This window comes from Netta rufina (assembly GCF_964035555.1).
Source record: "Netta rufina genome assembly, chromosome: 15".
Classification (NCBI taxonomy): Eukaryota; Metazoa; Chordata; class Aves; order Anseriformes; family Anatidae; genus Netta; species Netta rufina.
Window position 1 is genome coordinate 5,100,587 of NC_140138.1, and position 22,121 is coordinate 5,122,707.

General features: G+C 51.3%; 2 protein-coding genes across 9 annotated transcripts; both read right to left on the bottom strand.

The window, feature by feature from the left end:
• Positions 1–1,073: 1,073 nt before the first annotated feature.
• LOC311215086 (UPF0488 protein C8orf33 homolog) lies at positions 1,074–8,320 on the bottom strand. Of its 8 annotated transcripts, none has more exons than XM_084296097.1 (7): positions 8,276–8,311; positions 6,772–6,849; positions 5,292–5,427; positions 4,370–5,106; positions 2,605–2,695; positions 2,334–2,480; positions 1,074–2,197 (listed from the first exon to the last, which is right to left on the bottom strand). In XM_084296097.1, the coding sequence occupies exons 3-7, from the start codon at positions 5,302–5,304 to the stop codon at positions 2,001–2,003; spliced, it is 1,185 nt and encodes a 394-aa protein (XP_084152223.1). In that variant the 5' UTR covers positions 5,305–5,427; positions 6,772–6,849; positions 8,276–8,311; the 3' UTR covers positions 1,074–2,000. The 8 variants fall into 8 exon arrangements, with proteins under 8 accessions (XP_084152223.1, XP_084152221.1, XP_084152224.1 ...); XM_084296095.1 differs by lacking the exon at positions 8,276–8,311 and adding an exon at positions 7,875–8,010; XM_084296098.1 differs by lacking the exon at positions 6,772–6,849 and having other exon boundaries at positions 8,276–8,320.
• A 101-nt stretch (positions 8,321–8,421) lies between these two features.
• AMDHD2 (amidohydrolase domain containing 2) lies at positions 8,422–16,452 on the bottom strand. The gene is made up of 11 exons (XM_084295702.1): positions 16,107–16,452; positions 15,823–15,959; positions 14,912–15,051; positions 14,466–14,520; positions 13,858–14,070; positions 12,717–12,805; positions 12,337–12,481; positions 11,973–12,080; positions 11,213–11,281; positions 10,513–10,614; positions 8,422–10,117 (listed from the first exon to the last, which is right to left on the bottom strand). The coding sequence occupies exons 1-11, from the start codon at positions 16,187–16,189 to the stop codon at positions 10,029–10,031; spliced, it is 1,230 nt and encodes a 409-aa protein (XP_084151828.1). The 5' UTR covers positions 16,190–16,452; the 3' UTR covers positions 8,422–10,028.
• Positions 16,453–22,121: the final 5,669 nt, after the last annotated feature.

Below are 22,121 nucleotides of genomic sequence, written 5' to 3' on the forward strand. Positions count from 1 at the left end.
CAAGTGCACAGGACAAGCGCGGCACTCAGGGCAATGCAGGGCTTTGATCAACATTTGCCTTCTGAGTCCTCCAACAAAGCAACGTGGGTTGGCTTTGCAAGCCAGCATTATGTGAAGAGCTCTGAAGAACCACAGCAGCCTCACACATATTAGAATGCATTTTTTTTTTTGCCCTCTTTGGAGATGAACTGTCTGGATTAAGTTACACCAAACGGCTATCTCACTAGTATTTCTATTCTAATAGCAAATGCCTAAAGAAAAGTAGAACAAGGCAATTGTGTAAGAATGCTTCCCAGAATACTCCTGCAGCCTTCCACAGCACAGGAATGTATAATATTTTATCAGCTCTAGCCTTATATAGAAAAAGGAGAAAAATAACTATTTCCCAGACATATTCTGCATAGCCAGCTAGGTAAGGAAACAGTTGCAGTTCCAAGGTCGTACACAGGATGCTGCTTAATTATAGAAAATGCAATGAGAACACTAAACGTTTGAAAACAATTCAGCTTTTATATATTTAATCCTGAAAATCCAGAAAATACTGTATAGTGATGTTCCACAGTCAAAATAACAGCAGTGCTTTCTAGCAGGTAAAACAATCAGCTAACCTCTTCATTTCCAGTTTTATTTAAGTCTTCTCTCCATGTTTCTACTCATTGGAAAAGTTACTCACATTCACTTTCTTGTTATGCCCAGGCAGTCAATATGTAACATATTTAAAAGAAAAAAAAGTATCAGATGCAAGTGGCTGCATCAGAGTTTAGTAATTTTATTTGTTTTAAGTCAGCATCATTTTCTGAGGTCTTTCTCAGCAAATGTTTTCCACCATCTTTGTAGCTCTCAGCACACCTTGGAATCTGCCTACACTTCTATTTCTTGCTTCTCATGCAGGATGACTGACTGGACTATAAAAAGGACGGAAAGCACAGCACCCTAGGGACACCTGATACCATGTTTCCTTTTAAAGAACTTCTGTTCCTTCAGCTTTTTTAGGCTGAGTGGAGAAGATTTTCTGCATGAACATAGGAGATTGGTTCATTAGCTGAAGCAGTATCAAGACACTGGAGACATACTGTCCATAAAGCAAGAATTTAATACAAATCAAATGCAAGAGAACCTTTGGGCTCTCACGGTTCATTTCGCTGCCACCCAGGGTTTAGCATACCGCTGATTTATCCTCTGAGTCACTGCTGTCTGTAACTGGGCTACTTACAAAGTAAAGTTGGTGGGGGTTTTTGTTTTGTTTTGTTTTTAAGAACCGATTGTTCATCTTTCCTAAGTGACAAAAGCCTGATTGCAGAAACAGAAATTGTTCCCTGTCTGGAAACAACTGCCTTGACATCCCTAAACTGGATTAAATCAGCATTTACAGTTCTTTTTTAAGTCAACACCTGTCAATTAAACAGATGAATGAGCAAGGATGATTCTCACTCATTTTCCCCCAAGATCCTGAACTTTTGTGCTCTGTAGATGGCAGCGATTATTTACACATCCTGCCCTGTGTTTCCTCGCTACCAGGAGCTGCATTCACACAGATGTTACACGGAAGCACTCAGATATCCAGTGCCCTTACACCGCCTTTTCTCCTTTTTCCTCACAGAAGCTGGATCTTCATTACAGAGCACTCCCTTTTGTACAGATTGCTTCCTCATCTGCTGTAAACGGTCTGCTTTATTCAAAAGCAACAGGAGAACGGGAAAATCTCCCACTATAAAAGACATTCTTAGGTTAATGTCAGTTCTGCAGGAAGGAAACCAATTCCTTCCAGAGGCACCTTTGCAAAGGTGCCTTTCTACAGTGTGAGGCTAGAGGACTGCTGCGTAGAATTGAGACTTGGGGTCCATGCATGGTTGGCAGATCTGTTTTGTCTAAAGGCACTCTGAAAGAGAATCTTTTCCTCAGGAAATTCAGAGATTCTTGCAAAACATTTTCTATTGCATAGCATCCTTTTTAAGTTTATGGGAGATCTGGCACGGTTTCTACCCACAGCTTTAATCTTTCTAGAAGAAATTAAAGCGAAACTCTTCTTGGGAAGCTGTGAATCTGAATGAGCCTGTATTAAGTGTCCCGTTTGACTCTGAAGGGGATCCTGATGAATCTTGGCTTTTCCTACACACTCCAGAGCGCTTCCTGACGACCTGGCAGTTCTTGTTGCGGATGCTTTCCTCCACTTCCATGATCCTGGCAGATTTTGCAGCTTAAAGAGGGGAGAAAACAGTGGCAAGTTATGTTTAGTCATCTAATACAGCGAGCTCCCGCTCTTCAGAGCTATGTGGAGGGCAGGAGCAAAGTCCTTTCCTCTTCATTTCCCCCCGTGTGCCCAGTGTTCCTACCTGCCTGCATGAGCTTCAGCTGTTTGCACCGCTCCTCCTCCATCTTCTTCCTGTAGTCTCCAAAAAGGGTTCTCATGACTTGACGCTTCTTCACCAGCGGAGCCTTGTCATTGCGCAGCGTCTTGATTGCACGGAGAGCCTCCTCGGCTGAAGCAGTGCAAAGGAGAAACAACCCACAGTGTAAGACACCCCACGGGACCTCCCCTGCTGCACAGCTCCTGCCTGCCAACCCCTCCCACAGGGGAGATCTCCCGTTCCCTTGAATGCTCACCCTGCTTTGGAGTGGATTTCTGTGTCTTCAGGCCAAGCTCCAGTTGTTCCGCACACCAGTCCACCTCCTTCCACAGCCGGTCGTCCGACTGCTATACAACACGGAACAGAGCGTGTGTGAGGAAACAAACCATGCAAAAATCAGCAGCAGTTGCTACACACACACACAAATCTGCATGAAGGCAGGACTATCCAAAATTTCTGGTTCTGGTGATTACTTTATAGGCTTCCATACATTTTCCCTATTCTCTACATTTTCAGTGGGTAAACTTAAAGCACTGGACAAATGTTTTGTTGCAACTCCTTGCCTTTGTTTGATGGATTTAACACCTGGCTGCCATTCAGATGACAGTTTTCTGCAAAGCTGGCCAGGCCCTTTCACACGAAAGAAGCTGTCAATTCAACTTACGGATGGGAGGAATAAGCATGAACAAAACAAAACAACAATAAAGACTACCCCAAAACCTGCCTGAAATCAAAGAGTAAGTAATAGAAAAAATAAGAAGCGGAGTCTTGATGCCTCAGCTCCTTTGTGGTTGCTCAGCCAGAACTGCATGAAGACTAGGGAGCTGAAGGCCATGAAAATGGAACCACAGAATCACAGAATTTCTAGGTTGGAAGAGACCTCAAGATTATCGAGTCCAACCTCTGACCTAATGCTAACAGTCCCCACTAAACCATATCCCTAAGCTCTACATCTAAACATCTTTTGAAGACTTCCAGGGATGGTGACTCCACCACTTCCCTGGGCAGCCTGTTCCAATGTCTAACAAAAGAAGGAAGGAGCCAAGCCCTATCACATAAAGCCTGCTAGCTAACTGAACAGAGAAAGGGAGAGAACCAGGGCTGCACCCAAGGTCTGAAGCAATTGTTAACTGTACTGTACACGTAAACACAAAAGCCCTCATGTTATCTCCTTCTTTTCCTTACAACAATCTCCTTCCAATGGACGGGAAGGGTTTTACATCATCTTCTCCTACCTTTCTGATACTCAGCACTGTTTACTGGTAAGGCTGTTGGTATGCAATACTTTGGATGGAAAGCTTCAGTCCACAATATTAACAAAAGCAACTCTTTTGCAATTTTGTATGTCAGTATAGCCCAGCTGGCATTGTTAATTGTTAACTACACTGATACTGAAAAGAAAAATAAAATGGAGACCTCAGCCTTAGCAAAGCATTAGGAAATCTCAGGATGTGTTCAGATCGTAAGATCTTAACGGTGTGTTTACACATAACTTGCAACTTCAGTTATTTCTGGGCCATGCCTCACAGTGGGAACCTTCTTGAAGTTCCCTGAAGGTCCACACTGGGACCTGCCACAGCCCTGTCTACACCAGCTAGCAACTTTTCTGTTTGCCTTATGTAATTCGTGACAGCTGACAGTGCGGAAGCTGGGGGTGCAGTGCCTGCTTTAACACCCACAGACACCAGCTTGGCACTAACTGAGGACAATTACCTGCAGTATTTTCATGCTTTGTTTTAAAGAAAATGTGGCACTCGGGTTCCCAGGATTAGCTATCACAAGTCTAAACACCAACTGTTTCAGCACAGGTCTGAAACAAAGGAACGCTGCATTCCTTGGCACTGATTGGGCTCTTAACTGACTAGTAGGGGAAGAAATCAGCTGCTCCAAGCAAGCAGTAATTCTCGTCTTTCATATATCATCTCGTGGCAATACACTGATTTTTAAACTCTGCACAGACACTAACTGTCTCTTTTACTGAAGGCTTTATAAACGATGGGATCTTATCAATATTTAAATACCTGCAAAGTCTCATCCTGGTGGGATGCATCTTTATTCTGGCATCCATTAGCTTCTGTCTTTGTCTTCCTGATGACTTCAGTTTCTTCTGTCTCCTTTTTACTGACAGAAGGTTTTTGTTTCTTCTTCTTTTTCTTCTTCTGCGCAGCTCCATCTGATGTTGATTTCTCCATCACTGTCTTATCTCCAGGAGCACTCTCTGGTTTGGGGATCTTTAATGTGGGGTGGCTTTTGTCCTCTTTGGGTGGACTACCTGCAGTTTGAGCCAACTCAGGCTTCTGCAGGGCTGTAACCTGCAGCACCTCTGCTGATTCAGCAGGCAATGCACCACCCAGCACTTCATGATCTGCCATACCCTCTGTACGTTGGCTTGCTGGAACTACTGGCTCCGGAGGACAATCTTCATCTGCTTCATCTGGGATGGCAAAGTTGAAGGCAAATTTGGATTCATGTTCAGAGTCCACAGAATGCAGAGCTCCGCTCCAGTTCTCCTGCTCAGTGGCTCTTACACTGGTTTGTATCTGCTCAGCACCACCAGCACCAGGGACTGCTTCCAAAAGTGCACCAGTGGCTTCTGGGTCTGCCTCAGGAAGCGTGAAATCAAATCGGAAGTTGTTGTCAGGTGACATGGACCACGTTGGGTTTGCCTCAGAGATTTGGTCAGACTGTTTCCTGTATGCCACACCATCCGAAGCCTGCCCGTTGCCTTGTTGTGCTTCCACATCACCAGCCTTTGTGGCTAGGGAAGAAAAAGAACGTTACTATCAATACACCTGTTTACTGCTATGGGGATGCCACTGCTACTGCAACTCCCTCTGTAAAAGTACTGCCACAGAGAGGCAATCCAACCACAAGCTGCGAGATGGGAAATCTGGAAGAAAGAACCAAATTTCACCCTCCCCTGAAGGGACTGTTTGAGCTCACCTGCTTTCTCCATGCTCTTCGAATCCTTGGCTATCTTGACGCTAAACCCCAGGCACGCAGCTCATCACTTCTCGCTCCTTCACAAAAGGAGTCCCACGGAAGCACAGGACCTTGGGTGTGTGCTGCGTCTCTTCTGCTGCATGCAAGAAAAAGATTGAGAGAAACAACGAAGAGGTTACAGTGTGCCATAAAAAACATCCTGTGAGACACCGCTGGCTGGGTCCCCTCTCAACATGTTCTGTGTTCGTATCACCCCTAGCTAACTCGTGACAGGCATTCAGGTGAAAGAAAGCTCCAAGTGCTTCTAGAAGCTAAAACAGTACCATGAAATGTCCTTAAAGGAAAAAAAAAATAGAACTTAACTACTTATTATACATGTGATGAAGCGTACAGTGCAGCACTACTAGCAGCACTGAGGCTACCAAGTGCTTAACATCCATTCCCCCACAGCGACTGAGAAATCCAAGAACATGGATTCTCTGGAAAACTGGGAAAGATCTGACTGCATAGTGAGTACACCCGAGAAAGGAATCTTTCTTGACTCTCATACAACCCACCCACATCACAACAGTAACATTAGTTCCTTGTGTTAGGTCCAATTCTCTAAAAAGCATGGTTCTTCCATGCCAGTGGGCCCCAAGGACCTCAGTTTGGGAACTTTGTATGGGCATTGTCTTCCAGTGCTTGTCTAACACATTTCAAGCCACAAAAAGTTTGATGTACGAGACCAGCACTTTGGAATGGGCACACACAAAAACATCCTCTTTGCTGCAGTGCTTCTCCAGGACTCTCCAAACGAGGGACACCTCACAGGCAGATTGCAGATCTAATGCTGAGAGTCCCATGGTAGGAAGGGACTACGAACCCTGCGTTTACAAGGCAGAAACACCCCAACGGGGCTGGGCCCACCCAAAAAAGCGAGGTGTACATTCACAGCACCAAGGTGTCAGGGCCCTGAGCACACATGCCTCCTACATCAAAGACTTTTGCTGGCTGCATTCAAGTACTGTTTACCAATAAGAGCTGTTACAAAGGAAAAATTTTTAAAAAAGCTTCAAGGGAAGCTCTCTCCTCACTCACTTGTGAGCTATTTTAAACTGAAGATCTCATGCTTGGCCTGCCTGAGCTATGTTGCAGCACTGCTGCAGCCACACACCTCATTGATCCAGACCTTGACCCTGATCCACACCTAAATTCCTGGCTAGAATTTGGATCTACCCCATCACCACAGACTTCTCAGGCAATCTGGACTCTAGGCAAAGTGTGGTTACCTTCAGCAGTCCTGCTTTGCTCTCCTCTGTCAGGTGCTGTGAGAATGGGCCCCCTTCTGGCCAAGTCCCTGCCTCTGCCTGCCCTGTCACTGTGCTTGGCTCCTAGAAACCCTCCCTGCTGCTCCTTGACACTGGGTACCAAGCACCAGACACTGGTGTAATAAAGCAGTCTGCTGCTCAAGCACGGTGAGTGGGCACGTGTTAATTACCTCGGATCCACAGCACTCAGCAAGGCACCTTACAAAGGGTACCCACACTTCTCCCCTGGCCATTGGCAGAAGCAAGATCTGTAAATTCATATATTAACAAGTTGGACTGATTGGATAAAACTGTGCTCTCCTGAGAATCATTTTATATGATGTTATCTTTAAAGTAATTTCTCCTTCAAACAAGAACGATGAGGACCAAGCTTCATAAAAATAAACCTGGTGTTTAAGGGCCTGACATACCAATAGAGCATTTCTTTAAGACTGAAAAACAGAAGTAGAACTGGAGAAGAACCAACCAGCAAGCAATTAGACAGTAAATCATAGAATCTCAGAATGGCTGGGGTTGGAAGGGGCCTTAAAGATCACCTAACCCCTACCCTCTGCCAGGGGTTGCCACCCACTAGATCAGGTTGGCCAAGGCCCCATCCAGCCTGGCCTTGAACACCTCCAGGGACGGGGCATCCACAGCTGCTCTGGGCAACCTGTTCCGTGCCTCACTGCCCAAGCAGTGAAAAATTTCTTCCTAACGTCTAATCTAAAATGATTGTGCGAGAAACAACAAAGAAAACAGGGAGAATCGAAGTCACAGGAATAAAATACAAAGCTGTTTACATCCCAGAATCCCGGAATCATTAAGGTTGGAAAACCCCTCCAAGATTATCTGGTCCAACCATCCCTGTACCACCACTGTCACCACCAAACCCTGTCCCCAAGCACCACGTCCAACCTCTCCTTGAACACTCCAGGGATGGTGACTCCCCCACCTCCCTGGGCAACCCGTCCCAACGCCTGACTGCTCTTTCTGAGCAGAAATGTCTCCTCATTTCCAACCTCAACCTCCCCTGCCACGACTTAAGGCCATTCCCTCTGGTCCTATCACTAGTTACCCGTGAATCCGATACTTCGTACAGTTCACTGCTGTTTGTTGGTTTGTATTTAGAAAAAATCCCATATAACACGAGCACAGGCAACAGAAAGTGTCCGTCTCTGCTAAATCAGAGCCCAGGCTGGAGCTGAGCTGCGGATGGGGGGAGGCACCCACCCCCTGCGGCTGCCCCTGGGGTCGGGGGGGTCACAGTGCTTAAAACCAGCACAAATCCCACCTGCAGAATGGATCCTGAGGCTGTTTCCTGAAGTCTGTGAGAGATCGGACTAGCAGGTAAAAAGAAAAAACACCAAGCACCACCACGTTTTCTGGCTTTCCACTAGAGGCGTGCTGTGTGACCGCTCGGATTCTCTCTCCCCCTCCCTTCTCCCCCTCCCTTTCTCTCGCTTTTTGTCACCCTCCGCTCCCCTCCCCACGCCACACGAACGAGGCGGCCGCGCAACACGGGGACAACCCGCGGGCAGCCCCAGCCCAGCCCGGCCCCCCCCAGCCCCCGCCGCTCCCCACGCGGCCCGGCCCGGGCCGGGCCCAGCCCCGCCGCGTTCCCCGGCTCCTCACAGCGGCCCGAGCCCGGCCGGGGGGCAGCGGCCGCCGCTCGGGGCCCACGCGGGGCCTCACCTCGGCCCGGCCCGGCCTTGTCCCGGCCCCTCCGCCCCTCAGCGCTCCCGCCCCGCTGCCCGCCCGCCTCCAGGCCGCGGCGCCTCCGTTCCGCCTCAGCCCCCGGCGCGCAGGGGCGGCGCGTACAGGCGGCGTCCGGCCCCACGGCTGCTTTAGGTTTTCTTTTATTGAGTTGTGTAAAAAAAAAAAAAAACACCACAAGCCTTACACACCTGGTTGCATCTCCCCCCCACCCCGGAATTCGTCCCGCAGCAGACGGGAGCTCCCCGCACAAAGCACACCGCGGGTGCCCCACAGCTCCCTGCTTCAGGCCGGGGGCAGCTGCTGTTAGAAATCCCCCCAGGCTGCCAGACATCCCTGCAAGGCCCAAAGCTGCCCCGAAAGCGCTTCCCACTTCTAAAGGTTATAAAAAGTACTGGAAAAATCCGCACGCTTCCACCAGCCCTCCCCAGGCTTCTGGCTTGTCTCACAACCTCCGTGCTCACTGAGGCTTTGCCCCTGTCTCAGCACCCCCTCACTACAAAAAAAAAACAACACATTTGTTTGGTGGTTGGAGGCCCGGCAGGGGCTAAAACCGGTCACAAGGCTTGAAAACAGCATCAGTCTCGGCACAGAAGTGTCCAAGTGTCAGGAAAAGAACTGACAGTCAAGTACTGAAGAAGATAATAAAGAGCACAGGAATTATGAGCTATCAGCAACTGTCTTGAAATGCCAGAAACACTCTGCAATTCTCCTCCCTTCTGAGCCATAGGATTATCTCCCTCAGACCCCAGGCTGGACTGAGGGTGTGTGAGCCCCTCACTAAGAGCCTGGATGCATCACCTGAAGCAGAAGTGTCCTCCCTGCGGCCTGAGGAACGCACCAGCCCCTCAGATGATGCCCGGGATCTGCTAGGCACGGCTGGGTGCAGACCCTGCAGGACCCAGCCAGCACGCAGGGTTGGAAGGAACGGTGTTTTCCGGGGCAGGATGTTGTCCATGGCTCCAGCCGAAACCACATGCTGCGGACTCAATGCCCATGCAGGGAAAAGGCACAAAGGACCAGCAATGCCTCGTTTTCCTGGGTTTGATCTCTGCCCTGAGGATTCAGCCCACACTGATGGACAGCCCTACAACAGCACCAGTCAGCGAGCTGCAGCAGCCTTGCTCCAGAAGATGCACAACGCAGGATCAGTGCCAGTGGATCAAAACGTGGTCCTCAGCTTCTGCTGAGGCAACAGCAACCTTCTGACATGAAGAGCTGTGAGCTCAGCTGGTCGGCACTGACAGCCAGCCAGCTGCAGCTGCCCAGGAGCAAGGCAAACGGCATGGAGAGGCATGGACATGGCTTGAGCCTGCCTGGGACACAGGCAGGTTAGTGTGTGCTGTATAAAACAGTGCAAAGGCTGGGACAGCTTCACACCACTGTAAGACAGCGATAGGAGCACCTCTGTCTGGGGACTCCACACAGGACAGCTGTGCAGTCCGTCAGGTCACTCCAGGGACCAACAATCCCTCCTGGCACAGACCTGCCTGCTCTCCCCACTCCACCAGCTGAGCACCAACAAATTTGTTGCAGGCATGGCTGTAACTCTGGAAGCAGTGGTTGTGCTGGAAAACACAGCTCTTTGGTATGAGGCTCCTTTAGGGGAGTTGCAGGAAGGAAGGAAGGAAAAAAAAAAAAAAAGAAGAGAAGTGGGGGGGGAGGGAGGGGTTACCAAAGCTGCTAATCACAGTGCCAGGGAGCCTCGGGAGGGCACCAGGACAGCCCAGCATCACATGCCTAACACATCCTGTCTCCAGACTTCCTCGCCTGCGATGTACGTGGCTTGCACATACAGGCTGTCATTCAGCATCAGGAAATCTGCAAGAGATAGGAGAGAAAGGAAGCAGCTGTCAGAGAAACAGAAGGCGGGCAACTGGGGCAGCCAAACCTGGCTGGAAAGAGCTGGGCTCTAGGGCTGTCCGGGTGTGGGACTTTCTTCCCACCCCAAACACGGCAGCAGGACAGCAGTGGAGCACCACCCTTGCTCTGCTCCCTGTTCATCTGAGATGCAGGGGCCTCTCCAAAGGGCTTGTGAAGCACCACCCCCACCCAAAAGAAAAAAAAACACTGGAGCAAAACTCCACAGCAAATCCTGGGCAGGGTGGGTCTCCCCAGATCCCCCACCGCAGTGGCAGATAAAGCCAGCATTCGCAGCAGCCCCTGCTTTGCTCCAGCACACACGAGCCCTCATACCACCATCCCCATACCAATACCTGCATCAGAGTCGTAATCCAGGGTCCCCTTTTTGTGCTCAATCCCCAGGAGCTGGGCGGGATGCAGAGATGCCGCCTCCAGTGCAGTCTCTACTGAGCACCCTTGGGGTAAGAAGGGGGAGGCATTAGGGCAGCAAACAGCCCCATCACCACAGCAGCCCCAAACTCGTGACTAAAGCAGCTGGTAGCATGTCAGGGACCCATCTGGATAACCAAACCCATGCACAAGCCCCAGTGCATTTGCCAGCACCAAGGTCTTTGTCCCCTCCTATCACAACAGGGCACTAATATCTGGTCTTATTCCTTCTCCCCTAAACAGGAGGAGCTGGATGTGGTGGTTTTACACAGACCCAACACACGGGAATGCCCTTGTCACGTAAGCACAGGGCTAGGGAGTGGATAAGATCCCTAGGTGAGACAGCAGGAAGAGGGAAACTATCTAGGGTATGGGGAGGAGATCATTCACTTCTAGCCCCTTTGTTAGGGAAGAGCAGGGCAGTTCACCTTAGTGCCACAGGTTAAGAGGAAACCTCCCCTCATAAAGGTACTCATCTCTGAGGAGAGCGCCACTGATAACAACCCTTCTCCTCACATCTCAGGCAAGAGGGGACGTTCCCTGGCTGGGCAGACAGTTGGGAAGAGGTCTTGCTCTTCCCAAACCAACACAAGAAGTAACAGCTTCTGGGCGAGGCTCACTTACCTGTGGCTTCTAGGAAGTGTCGCACACACGCGTCCATGGTCGCTACGCTACCGCTCAGGGTCTTCGTGCCTGGGAAAGGAACAGGACAGTGCTGAGCAGGACCCCAAAGGGTAGAAATCCTGGGTCACAAGGAGCAAGCTGAAGGTCTCTCAGCCATTGCTGCCGAGTGATGGAACGAGGTGAGAGTGCCTGTGCTGACGGCGCAGAGAGAGTTACTGGGATGTCACCCTGCAGCTCCTTGTCAGGCCAGCTGGACTAGGTGAAACCCCAGCTCACAACACAGGCAGCTGCTGCCAAAGACAGAGGAAGGGAACTGACAAAGGAACAACCCTTCCTTAGAATATCTTCCCAGTCTCTAACTGCCAGCAGATTAGGGAACTTACTTAGCAAGAAGTAGTGATGTTACAGAAAATACAAAGGACAATAACTATCCACAACATGTTTCTGACCTTTCTGACCCCGCTACAATTTCTAGCATCCATGCCACTGGACAAGAATGAATTCAGAGGTTTTGCAGACAGCTAAAAACTGTCAGATTCCTCCTCACTCCAGTCAGACGGGGCATTTCCCATCTTCACAAGGTGCCTCATTCTCCCCAAGGCAAAGTCACGGCAGAGCCATTAACTGACCAGGCAACAAAACCCAGGAAGGTGGCAGAAGTGCTGCCTCACGCTGACAAGCACTGGAAGGTGTGCTGGGCTCTCCAGGAACGGGCACGAGTGGCAGTGCCATGCCACGCTCTGTCGCGAAAGGCACTTACCTGCAATGTAGGTGTTCAGCCCATCGATCTCCACCACCTGCTGGCCCAGGGTGTGCCGACCTGGTGCCAGCCCCATGCCAGCGATAGCATCCGTCACCAGCACCAGGCCTGAGGGAGGTAAGCAAACGCCGCGCTAGCTTTGAGGCCACTCCTACCGCAGCCCCAAGCACTGCGCCACGTGGACCCTCCCGGAGAGGGAGCAAGATGCCTCCAGCCACCTCCAGCTGAGGCAAGTGGGCCAGTGGATCACGACACGGGGCAATGGCCTCTTTCAGGCAGCAAGAGTAGCACTCGTGGGAGACAGCACAGTGTTTGGGATGTTGTCACCAGGCTGGTGACTTGGCGTGGGCCTGGTATGGCTTACCCAAGGGGTGGGCTCGGTGGGCGATGCGCAGGGCAGCAGGGTTGGTGTGGATGCCGTCAGAGATCATGCCATAGAAGACCCTCCGGCCAGCAGGAATCTTGTCACTCGTCAGCAGACCCACGATGCCAGGGTCACGATGGTGGAACTGCCCAAGGAGAGAGAGGAAAAACTGTTGAACGTCAACAGGCCTTGCAGGCTGAGACCCCTCCTGCCAGGGGATGCAGCTGCTGCCTCTACCCAGCCCTGCCTGGCTGTGTTCAGTGAAACCCCACTGCAAGGCCCGGTACAAAACATGCCCATGAGAATAAGCATTGATGGGGAGCAAGAGAGAAAGCACCAAAAGCAATGCCAGTGCAGGGCAAACGCCCTCGACTACTCACCGGCAACATGGCATTGAAGAGGTGTGTGATGAAGGTAGCACCGTGCTGCACGGCCTCCTCAGCCTGGGAAAGATTTGCCACCGAGTGACCTGGGAACAGAGACCGCCGCGTGATTCTTCTGCCCACCGCTCCATTTATTTCCCCAGAGGGACTTCCAGGAGTAAAGATGCATCGTCACTAGGGCTCTGCTCTGATGCTCCCACCTGTGTTTGGGTCTGAGATGCCAGCCTCGTTGCAGAGGTGTCTGGCTGAGCACGGGAGCCTCTGGTAGTGTTTCACATGAACAGGTTCACTGCTCACAACAGCCACCACCACTGCCTCGCTCCCACAGGCACTGCAGAGAGCTGCCTGCTGGCTGGGCTAGAGGCCCTGGGACGTGCCTTCTGCCTACAGGTATTTCAAGGCTTTATGGAGAGGCGTCAAAGGAGCAGGGAACCAGCAGGCACTTTCCAAGAATATATCAATAAAACACAACTCAGGAACAGTTGTTTGCCCCAGCACAGGCAGCATATCTAATGTGAACAAATCCCCCTGCAAACAGATTCTGTCTTTCTGTGATTCTTCTCATTACATGCCTGTGAGAGGCTCTGCACAAATACCCTTCTCGATTAAGGTTCAATTTCACCCCTAAAAAAAATTATAAAAATGCAGTAAAGGAAGAGGTCTCCAGCACTTCCAGTTGAAAAACTGAGTTATCAAGACTCAACAGCAACCTTTGGAAAACAATTTCACCTGTCAAATAAGGCCTAAAGCAGCTGAACTTCAGAGTTTGAACCTTTCCACGTAGTCAGCCTTGAATTATATCTTTATTAACTGAAGGCTTAAAAGAAAAAAAAAAAGAAGGAAGACTTCTATCATTTCCTGTTTTTCCAGCACCAGTGCACATGTGCAAAACCGCAAGCACTCTTCAATCAATGACACTTGGCCCTTGCCATACAGAGGGCAACAGATTTGCAGCACCAGCCTAGGTCCCCGTTTGTGATGCGTCTGTGTCCTCCATACAGGCCAGGGAAGGGGTGACACAAAGAAATGCCACCCAGCCCAGCCCAGCCACACGGAGACACCATCAGGGATACCCCAGCCCCGGGCTGCCCGCGGCACAGACACAGCAGCTCCCCGGAGCCCCCTCCCCGGCCCTTACCGAGCGAGACGCAGATGCCCCGCTTGGTGAGCTCGCGGATCACCTCGCTGCTCCTCTTGATCTCCGGGGCCAGGGTGACGATCCGGACACAGTCCAGGGACCCGTAGGTGGCCAGCAGGTCCTGGAAGGCACCTGCCTCGAAGGTGCGGATGCAGTGCTCTGGGTGTGCCCCCTTCTTCTCCTTGCTGATGAACGGTCCTTCCAGGTGGGCCCCTGCTCAGACAGAAACAGAGTCACCACCAAGGGCTAAGAAACCTGCTGTGTCCACCCTGCCTGGGCCAAGCTCCTGCCTTTCTCCAACAGCAAAACACAGCTCGTGTAACTACGAGATCAGTACGACAAAAGACGCAGCACTGGAAGCGGCCAAGCCCCACAGCCCCACAGCCATCCCTCTGCTGAAACCAAAAGGGGGGGTGGCAGAGGGCACAGCAACGGCCGGGGACAGGCTGAGGGAGAGAGCAGGCCTGTGCCCACCTGTGTATCCCCCCAACCAAGACAGCTCCAGCCCCATTTGTGCCTTCCTGCAGCGGCTTCTTTCCTCTTATCAGGGGAAGTGACACTCTCCTGGAGTAGCTCCAGGGAGGACAGCGAGCGGCAAGACCACTTACCCAGGATACCTGCTCCATGGGCTCCACCGTTTCTTACATTGATCTGAGGGAGAACCTGGAGAAAGGGGTTTGTCAGACACCTCAGCCACGGTGCCCCTGCCAGGCAAAGCAACCCAAACCCCGGGTCCCCACAGAGCTGGGCTAAGGGGACAAAAGGCCAAACAGCCCACAAAGAAGAAGCAAGCTGCAAGCCCCACCATGAAAGGCAGTGGGGCAGCTACCTGCTGGCCTGGAAAACATCATCGCCTCACTGGTCTAAAGGTTAAGGGCAAGAAATCTGGGGTTGGAGTCCAACTCCTTATGCCCACAGCTTTTCCACCATGGCAGCTGTCTCGGTCACTGAAGCTCTGCAATGTCACCATCCCCAGCCCTCTCCACTCTTGGTACCAGCCTCAGCCCTTGGCTCTTTATCACCCCAAGGATGAGAGGGGCAGAAAGTCACTCACCTGGTGGTAGACAGATGGAGGAGAAGTCACCAAAGTGGGACAGAAGGAGGTCACTCCATGGGAGAGTATTTTCTGACTGACCAGGTCAATCCCTGATTTGAAGTCATCTGTAGCCAGGGAGAAGTCCACTCCAAAGCCTCCTGCACCACGAACAAAACAAAGATGAAGCTGCAGCCTCCTCGGCAGAAAGGCAGCAGCTGCCCGGATCCTCCCCTCTAGCGGGGGAGCAGACTCATGAACACCCACTTTCCCAACCCAAAACCGTGTTTTTTTTGTTTTGTTTTGTTTTTGTGTGTGTGTGACCAAAACAAACTGTGTGTGACCTGAGCAAGCCACTCAGTTCACATGGCATGAACTGGAGGCAAAGAGCTCCACCAGCACTCGTCCTGCCCTACATTCCCAGGGCTCTGCTAGCACAAATCCAGCCAACGCCATCCTACTGGAGCGCTTTTCCCTACAGAATCACAGCGTGTTGCAAGAAGCACCAACTTTTTATTTTGATGAAGAGAAAAATCTGAGTATTTCCCATTAAAGAGAGGATCTAGCTTCTGACACGTTCTAGCAGAGAACAAAGCTCTCAGCACCCAGGAGAGAGCCACTGCAGGTATGGTTTGATCCCTTGGGAAGTCCTGCTCCATCCTCCACACATCCTTGGCAGCGTAAGGTAGGCAAACTACCAGCACAGGGACTACTGATGAAAGGGAGGAAAGCCAGGCTGAAAATACGCGTATCCAAAGCGGATCAGTGATACAGCAGCAGCAGCCGCGGGCAAAACTGTTCTTTATCATTAGCTCAGTGGCTGCCAGCTCTCTCAGGTCGCTGGTGCCCTGCAGGAACACGCTGTGTGGTGGGCAGCAGGGTTTGAAGAGCAGGGGCAGACCAGCCCGGGGCCCGCCGTCCCTTCGCCTTACCGTTGATCTGCACGTCGATGAAGCCGGGGGCGATGATGCTGCCCTTGCAGTCCAGCTGGACGTCGGCCGAGCCCTTCTCGTCGAAGAAGAGCTTCTCCGGGTTGAGGATCTTCCCCTCCCGCACCCACAGGTCCTCCCTGCGGGGAGGCTGACGCTGGCACCGCGCCCCTCCCGGGGCTCCTCCCGGGGCAGCCCCGCACCGCCGGGACCCCGGGGAGCCCGGGGGGGGCCGCCAGGTGCCGCTGAGCCCCCCCCCGCCGGTCCCCCCGCCGCTCCCCACTCACCGCTGCAGCCGGCGGTCCCGCAGGATGCGGCAGTTGGTGAACTGCGCGATGGGCGCGTCCGACACGGATTTGTTGGACGGCATCGTGGGGACGGGGCGGCCGGCCTGGCACCGGGGCAGCCCTGAGGCGGGGGCGGCGGGAGGGGGGGAGCGGGCAGCCGGGACGGGGCGGGACGGGGCTGCCCCGGCCTCCTCACGGCCCGCCCCGGGGCTCGGCCCCGTGCCCGGTGCCGCCGCTCCCTCCCGTGTGGCCGCGCTCAGCCCGGCCCGGCCCCGCAGGCCCGCATGGCGCCGGGAGGGCGCGGGGCCGCCACGGAGCGCCCCGGGCAGCGGGAGGGGTGGGAGGGGGGGTGGGGGGGGCGCCGCCGGCCGCCCGTCACGTGACCGCGCTCCGGTGCCGAACGGGAGCTCCCCGCCCCGCCCCGCCCCGTGACCGGCACCCGGGGGCCGCCATCACGGGAAGGGCGCGGCGGCGCCGCCATCTTGGGGAGGTCGCTGCCTCCCGCCGGGCCGGGGGGGGCTGCCCGAGGTGCTCCGGGCACACGGCGCTGCCCCCGGGGCCGGGGAGCTCGGGGACGGCACTGCCCGCAGAGGGGGCACCGGGGGGCAGCGGAGCCCCCTCCCCGCTGACGGAGCCCCCGCTGCCGTCCCGCCGCCCCCCTACCCCCGGGTGTTCGTCACAGCTCGCACTCACTGCAGCCGTCTCCTCGTCACCTTGTTCTCGGCATTCTGCACACAAATAATATTCAGATTAGAAACATCTGGGGTAGCATCTTCTCCATTGGGTTTATCCCGATACGCTTAGATCTCCATGCAGAAGGTGGTCTAGAGGAACATCCCCAAGGAACCAGTGCTCAGCTCTAGCACAGATCAAAGCCCCCGCTGCCTTTACCTCCACGAGCTCATGGAGCTACCAGCCGAGGATCCTGCAGCCCGCAGGGAGCCGTGATGTGGCTCCTGCACTGCCTGCTGTCCTCACTGCCACATGCTGACAGCTCTCGGTGCTGTCCGTGCTCCTCAGCATCGCTGAGCTAGCGGCTGGCATACACTGATGCCTTTGAGGAGATGCCGTACTGAAGCACTTTTTTGTCTTTTTGTCTGGCAAAGTTCGCTGGCCTGGGAGGTCAGATGAGAGGAATTAGCGGTGCCTAATGGCTTTTAAGTCTGTGAATTGTGACTAACTAACTTTGGATATAATGGCTAAAGTTGACTCATTTCTCCCCGGGGAATGAGTCCGCCTGGAGGAAGCGCTCTGCGTTGTCGCAGCGCATCGCACACACGGCACTGCCTGGAGCAGGCTCGCTGTGCTGCGTGGGGCCGGTGGGCTGCACTCACTGCGATGAAGCAATGCTGCAGGCCGTGCTGCATCCCACTCCTGGTTATTTACTTCTGGAGTGGCAACCCCAGGCAGACGCAGGCCTGCTAGATGCACCAGGCACTGAAAGATCAGCCGATCCTTGCCCCTGACAGCTGGCAGACAATCTGCTGCAAAGTGCTTACCTGCTTGGAAATCCGGCTAGGCACAAGAGTACGCCAAAATAATTACACCAACAAAATGAAATTCAGACTCTTTATTGGCTCTGGCAAAGTAAGGCTTCTGGAGCCCCTCACTTCACTGTTCCAGTCTCAGCTTCAGGAAAAAATAACAATCACATGTAAGTCATTATTTCTTTTAAAAGTTACTTCTAAGCTGACAGCATTGCTGTAGACAAGATCCTCAGTTCATTCAACAAGTCAGCAGCAGCCGGGGGAGAAGACAATGTTCATTCTGTGCTCTAACCGCCAGCCCCCGACTTCTCTCCAGCAGACCATGCCACCAGCGATCCTTTTGATGTCTGCAGTCTCCGTGGGTAGAAAGGGAATCATGTTTATCTTCAGAACGTTAAAGGCAAGTACTATGCTTTGTTCTAATTAAAGTAGCTTCCCCAACCAAGTACTTCTAGATGTCTGCTTGCAGACACTTCTTCTTCCATCCTCTTTGCTCCACGTGGGCAACTGTCTGCTGCAGCAGCATCCAACTAGCGCTCACTCTAGTGTTTGCCTAGTTCGGTGTCCCACAGTATTGCAGAGACAAGTGTCTTATCTAGACTGTGTCTAGGCAAGGTGCTGATGTGAGCTCCTCTTATGAACCACACTGAGAAGATACGTGACAGGGAACGCAATTGTGCCTGAACATAACATTCCCGTCTAGCCAGGATTTAATTTGGATGAGGTTTCATGCTGTAGTTATTCCATATCAGTCCACATGATGAAGCTACCTTTTACTGGCAGTAGGATACCAGTAAGGGCCATGGAAATGGAGAACCAGGAATGATGTTAGTTTAGCCCAAGACAACTACACACAACATAGTTTGGAGAATTTGGGACTAGGAATGGCTTCAGGCAGGTTTTACTTGTCACGGTTAAAATTATCCATTGCCAGGGACAACCAGCAGTACGTCAGTGGGAGGGATTTGTGGCTTTAGTAGAGGTGAAGAGACTCCAGACTCAGAAGATTAGAACATAAAACTGAACCTCAGGCCTGCTTATTTAAGAAAATAACTCTTTAGGGAGAGAAGTCCCCTTCCAAGCAGCTAAAATGCATGTCAAAAGGCACATCCAGCGCACAAACTGCCTGTAGCCAGAGCATTTTCATATGAATGAACATGCTAAGAGACTTGTGACAGTAACTTTTCTCAGCAGTGGAAGAGGTAAATGAAAATACTGCTAGACACAGCAATGTCCGCAACAAAAGATCCTGCCACACGGCCCACCCTGCTGACACACTTTCACCAAGCCTTTGGTGACAAATGAATGCAAAATTTCTAGGACGCAAGCCAGAAGCGAACCACTGAATCAGAATAGTAGAAAATGGCTTGGACCTCTCGTGCTGCTGAAGAACAGAACAGCCTGTACTGAGATGACAGGTGTGGAAATTTACCTCATCGGTGCTGTAGGTGCGTCACCCGGCCCAACTTTATGTCAACCACCTGTCCTGCTTAAGGATTATCCTTTTGGATGCTCTCCCTTTATTCCTCAGTATTAAATTCTCCATGTCTTGCATCACCCGCATTGCACACTCCACCTCTCATAATCGCATGCTCTTTCTCTCCACTGGCCCAGTAATAGGCTGAGAGAATCAAACTGTAGCTTCGCTGCTTTTTCCTCAGCAAAACATTTTTTTCCAGGTTGAGTTATTTTTAGCCTGGCTCAGTTCCCAAATCAGATTCACTGCCTGGTCACATGAAAAGCTGTACCAGCACATTCAGGAGAAGCAGGGGAGCACGCACTACAGCTATGAAAGAAGGTACAGGTGCCAGAGGAGGATGGGCTTACGCTAGCTCTGCTGCTGAAAGAAGCAATTGTGGAGATGCAGCCTTGGCTTCCCATTTTTTTTTGTGTATTCACAAAGAGCTCTGAGAAATTTGTCTTAATGCACACAGACCAGGGATGCTGTTTGCATCCGTCAGCTGGAAACACTGCCAATCCCGGGAACTTCAGGGATTTCCTAAGATTGATCCTCAGCCTGCCTGAGGAAGACAGAACCATTAGGCGTAGGTGGTTATCACCCTCTCCTCTGTGGCTTGAGGCTATCCCATTACCCTCCCTCCTCAGAGCAAAGCTGGATGCTGCACGAACTCAGGTAACTGACACAAAATTTCTGCCTCCACTTCACTGTAAAATCCAGCAGGCAGACTGCTCAACCTCACACAAATCATAAATGGGACACAGATCTTGAACTGCAAGCCCAGCTTTCTGCTCATTCATATCCTTCTGCCTGGCTTGGTTTACACCATTATGGGCAGTGTTCTCGTTCCCAATTTCCTGTAATGCACCGACCCCAGGGTTCCCTTGGTACCTATGGGAGAAGAACAGGGCTTTCTCCAAACAGGAGTTACTTTATTGCAATTAATTTTCAGATGCATTTGAAAGGTTACTGAAGTAGCCTTAAAAGCAGTCACTGACCAATCTCGTAGGTTCTGCTTCTAAAATAGAGCATTAAATAATAATAGTAATTAAAAAAAAAAAGTATGAAAGCTAAGGAAAAAAGTTGGCAAGCTCTATGAAGGCATTAACTATGCTGGCAGCATCTGACAGCAGGCATTCCTCACCTCACCTAGCCTGAACTGACTGCGAAGGGACGCTTACCCTCTGCTGCTGCAGAGCCATCCCACTCCCTTCTCTCACTGCAGGGCTGACTCACTCTGCAGTGCATGCAATCTGCCACACTACAGGGAACTATTTATGTGCTGGTAGACACCACCTCTTCTGAATCAGGCACTCTACAAACTGTCATTTCATTGTCTGAGGCTGCCTGTTCTGTTCTTCCAAACCAACCCGATCCCTCGCACATGGAAATGCACGGATCTGGATGTGAGTTAACGCAGGAAAGGAACTCAAAGGTCCGCAATTTTCTGGAGTAAAGGAAATTTTGAGAAAGTTTTTATTGAATCACTTGAGAAATTTGCTGACACAGTAGCACCAGCAAAGGACTTGAAATGCAAGCTTTCACTTCGGAGTCACCAACGAGGACCTAGAACATGGCTGCAGAAGAAATGCTCAGCCAAGGCATCAGACTCAGATTGGTAATCGTGCTCAGTGTATTTGTAGGTACTCAGCGCACAGCAGTCCTTCACCTATGTATGAATTTTGTTTTATGCCTTTCTCCGGACTCGCATGGGTTTACAATAATAATGAGGAAGGCTTGATGTCCCAAGGCACAAATCAAAATGCTGAGGGTGTTTTACCTACATTTGGTTACCTCAGTATCCATCACCACTCTGGGCCTATTGACTGCCACTGTGGCACCACGGGACATTGGGATCTTAAGGAGTTCCTATAGAATGGTATAAAAAAATTTAAATTACCTTTTCTTTTTTTTCCCCTCACAGAGGTGAGAACTACCTGTTTAGATGTTCTCAAATACATTTGCTCATATTCTCCTAATCTGGCTAAAAACAAAGCTGGCAGCTAGTCCTGCCTAAAGAAGATAGAAGTTCTCGAACAGCTGCACCCCAGCCAGGCACATCTCCCCTCCTGCTGCACAATCACAATGCAACTCCTCAGAGCAGAGCTGCAAGACAGAAGCGTATGCGGCATGCTTTCCAGAGCATGAATCCAGCCTTCAGGCCTCCCAGCTGCAAGCTCAGCCAGAACTTTTTGCAGAAGTAGCAGGAAGACACTCACTGCAGAGCATTATGCTACAGTTTCCACAAATGTTTAGAATGCCTAGGTAAAGCTTTATAGTCTGTTTTTGCTCAGGAAAAAAGTGAGCAACACGATTCAGATCAGGAAACTGAGGAAATTCTCCCCTTCCCATCCAATGCTTCAGAACTCCAGGATTTTCCACAAACCAACTATCTCTGCACCCTGCCCCAACCCCAAAGCACTACGGTACCACTGCTGGGACTGTCACCAAGTAAAGCCACTCTGAACATAAAAGCAGGAGCACCCCCAAGCCCAGCAGCTGACAGCACGTTACATGCATTCACACCATCCTTTTAAGAAACAAACCAGTTAATTGATTAATAATTAGTGATAACCAACAATATTACCAAGTGGTCCCTAGGCTAGAGACAAGCTGCTCTGAAGGTGCATGACTTACCACCAGGTTAGAAGCTGTATTTGTGTTACCCAAGTCACTCCCAGAGCTGACAGCTGGACACAGCTCTTCATTACTTCAGACCTCTTTCCTACACAGGTATACACGAGGTGCAGCACTGCCCAGGCAGATCATTGATTATCAAGGTATTTCTAAGTATCTACATTTAACAACACTTTGGCTTGAACCAATAAAAGCTTCCTCTGTTCCCCAGACTATGCAAGTAAGATTAAGGTGACATACATCCCAAACACAACCTGGATCAATTGCCATGGCTCCAACACATCTCCCATGTTTGCTCCAGTGTTGCTGTGACATTCAGATATCCCCAAGGCAAGAGGAGATTGCTTCAGTATTTGCTAGCTGCAAGAGCAGAACTTCTCAGCTTGAATGCTCCTGATTTGGAAGTTAAAAATACGAGTTCTTGAATGAACC

Bases quoted from the DNA above. Each gene is read 5' to 3' on its own strand.
- AMDHD2 (XM_084295702.1), bottom strand. From the start codon at position 16,189: ATGCCGTCCAACAAATCCGTGTCGGACGCGCCCATCGCGCAGTTCACC. The intron at 11,282-11,972 runs GTAAGTGCCTTT...TTCCTTTCCCAG, and splicing joins GCTGAACACCTACATTGCAG to GCACGAAGACCCTGAGCGGT. The intron at 10,118-10,512 runs GTATTGGTATGG...TATCTCTTGCAG, and splicing joins GGATTACGACTCTGATGCAG to ATTTCCTGATGCTGAATGAC.
- LOC311215086 (XM_084296098.1), bottom strand. The intron at 2,481-2,604 runs GTGAGCATTCAA...GCACTGCTTCAG, and splicing joins GAAATCCACTCCAAAGCAGG to CCGAGGAGGCTCTCCGTGCA. The intron at 2,198-2,333 runs GTAGGAACACTG...CCCCTCTTTAAG, and splicing joins GCTGAAGCTCATGCAGGCAG to CTGCAAAATCTGCCAGGATC.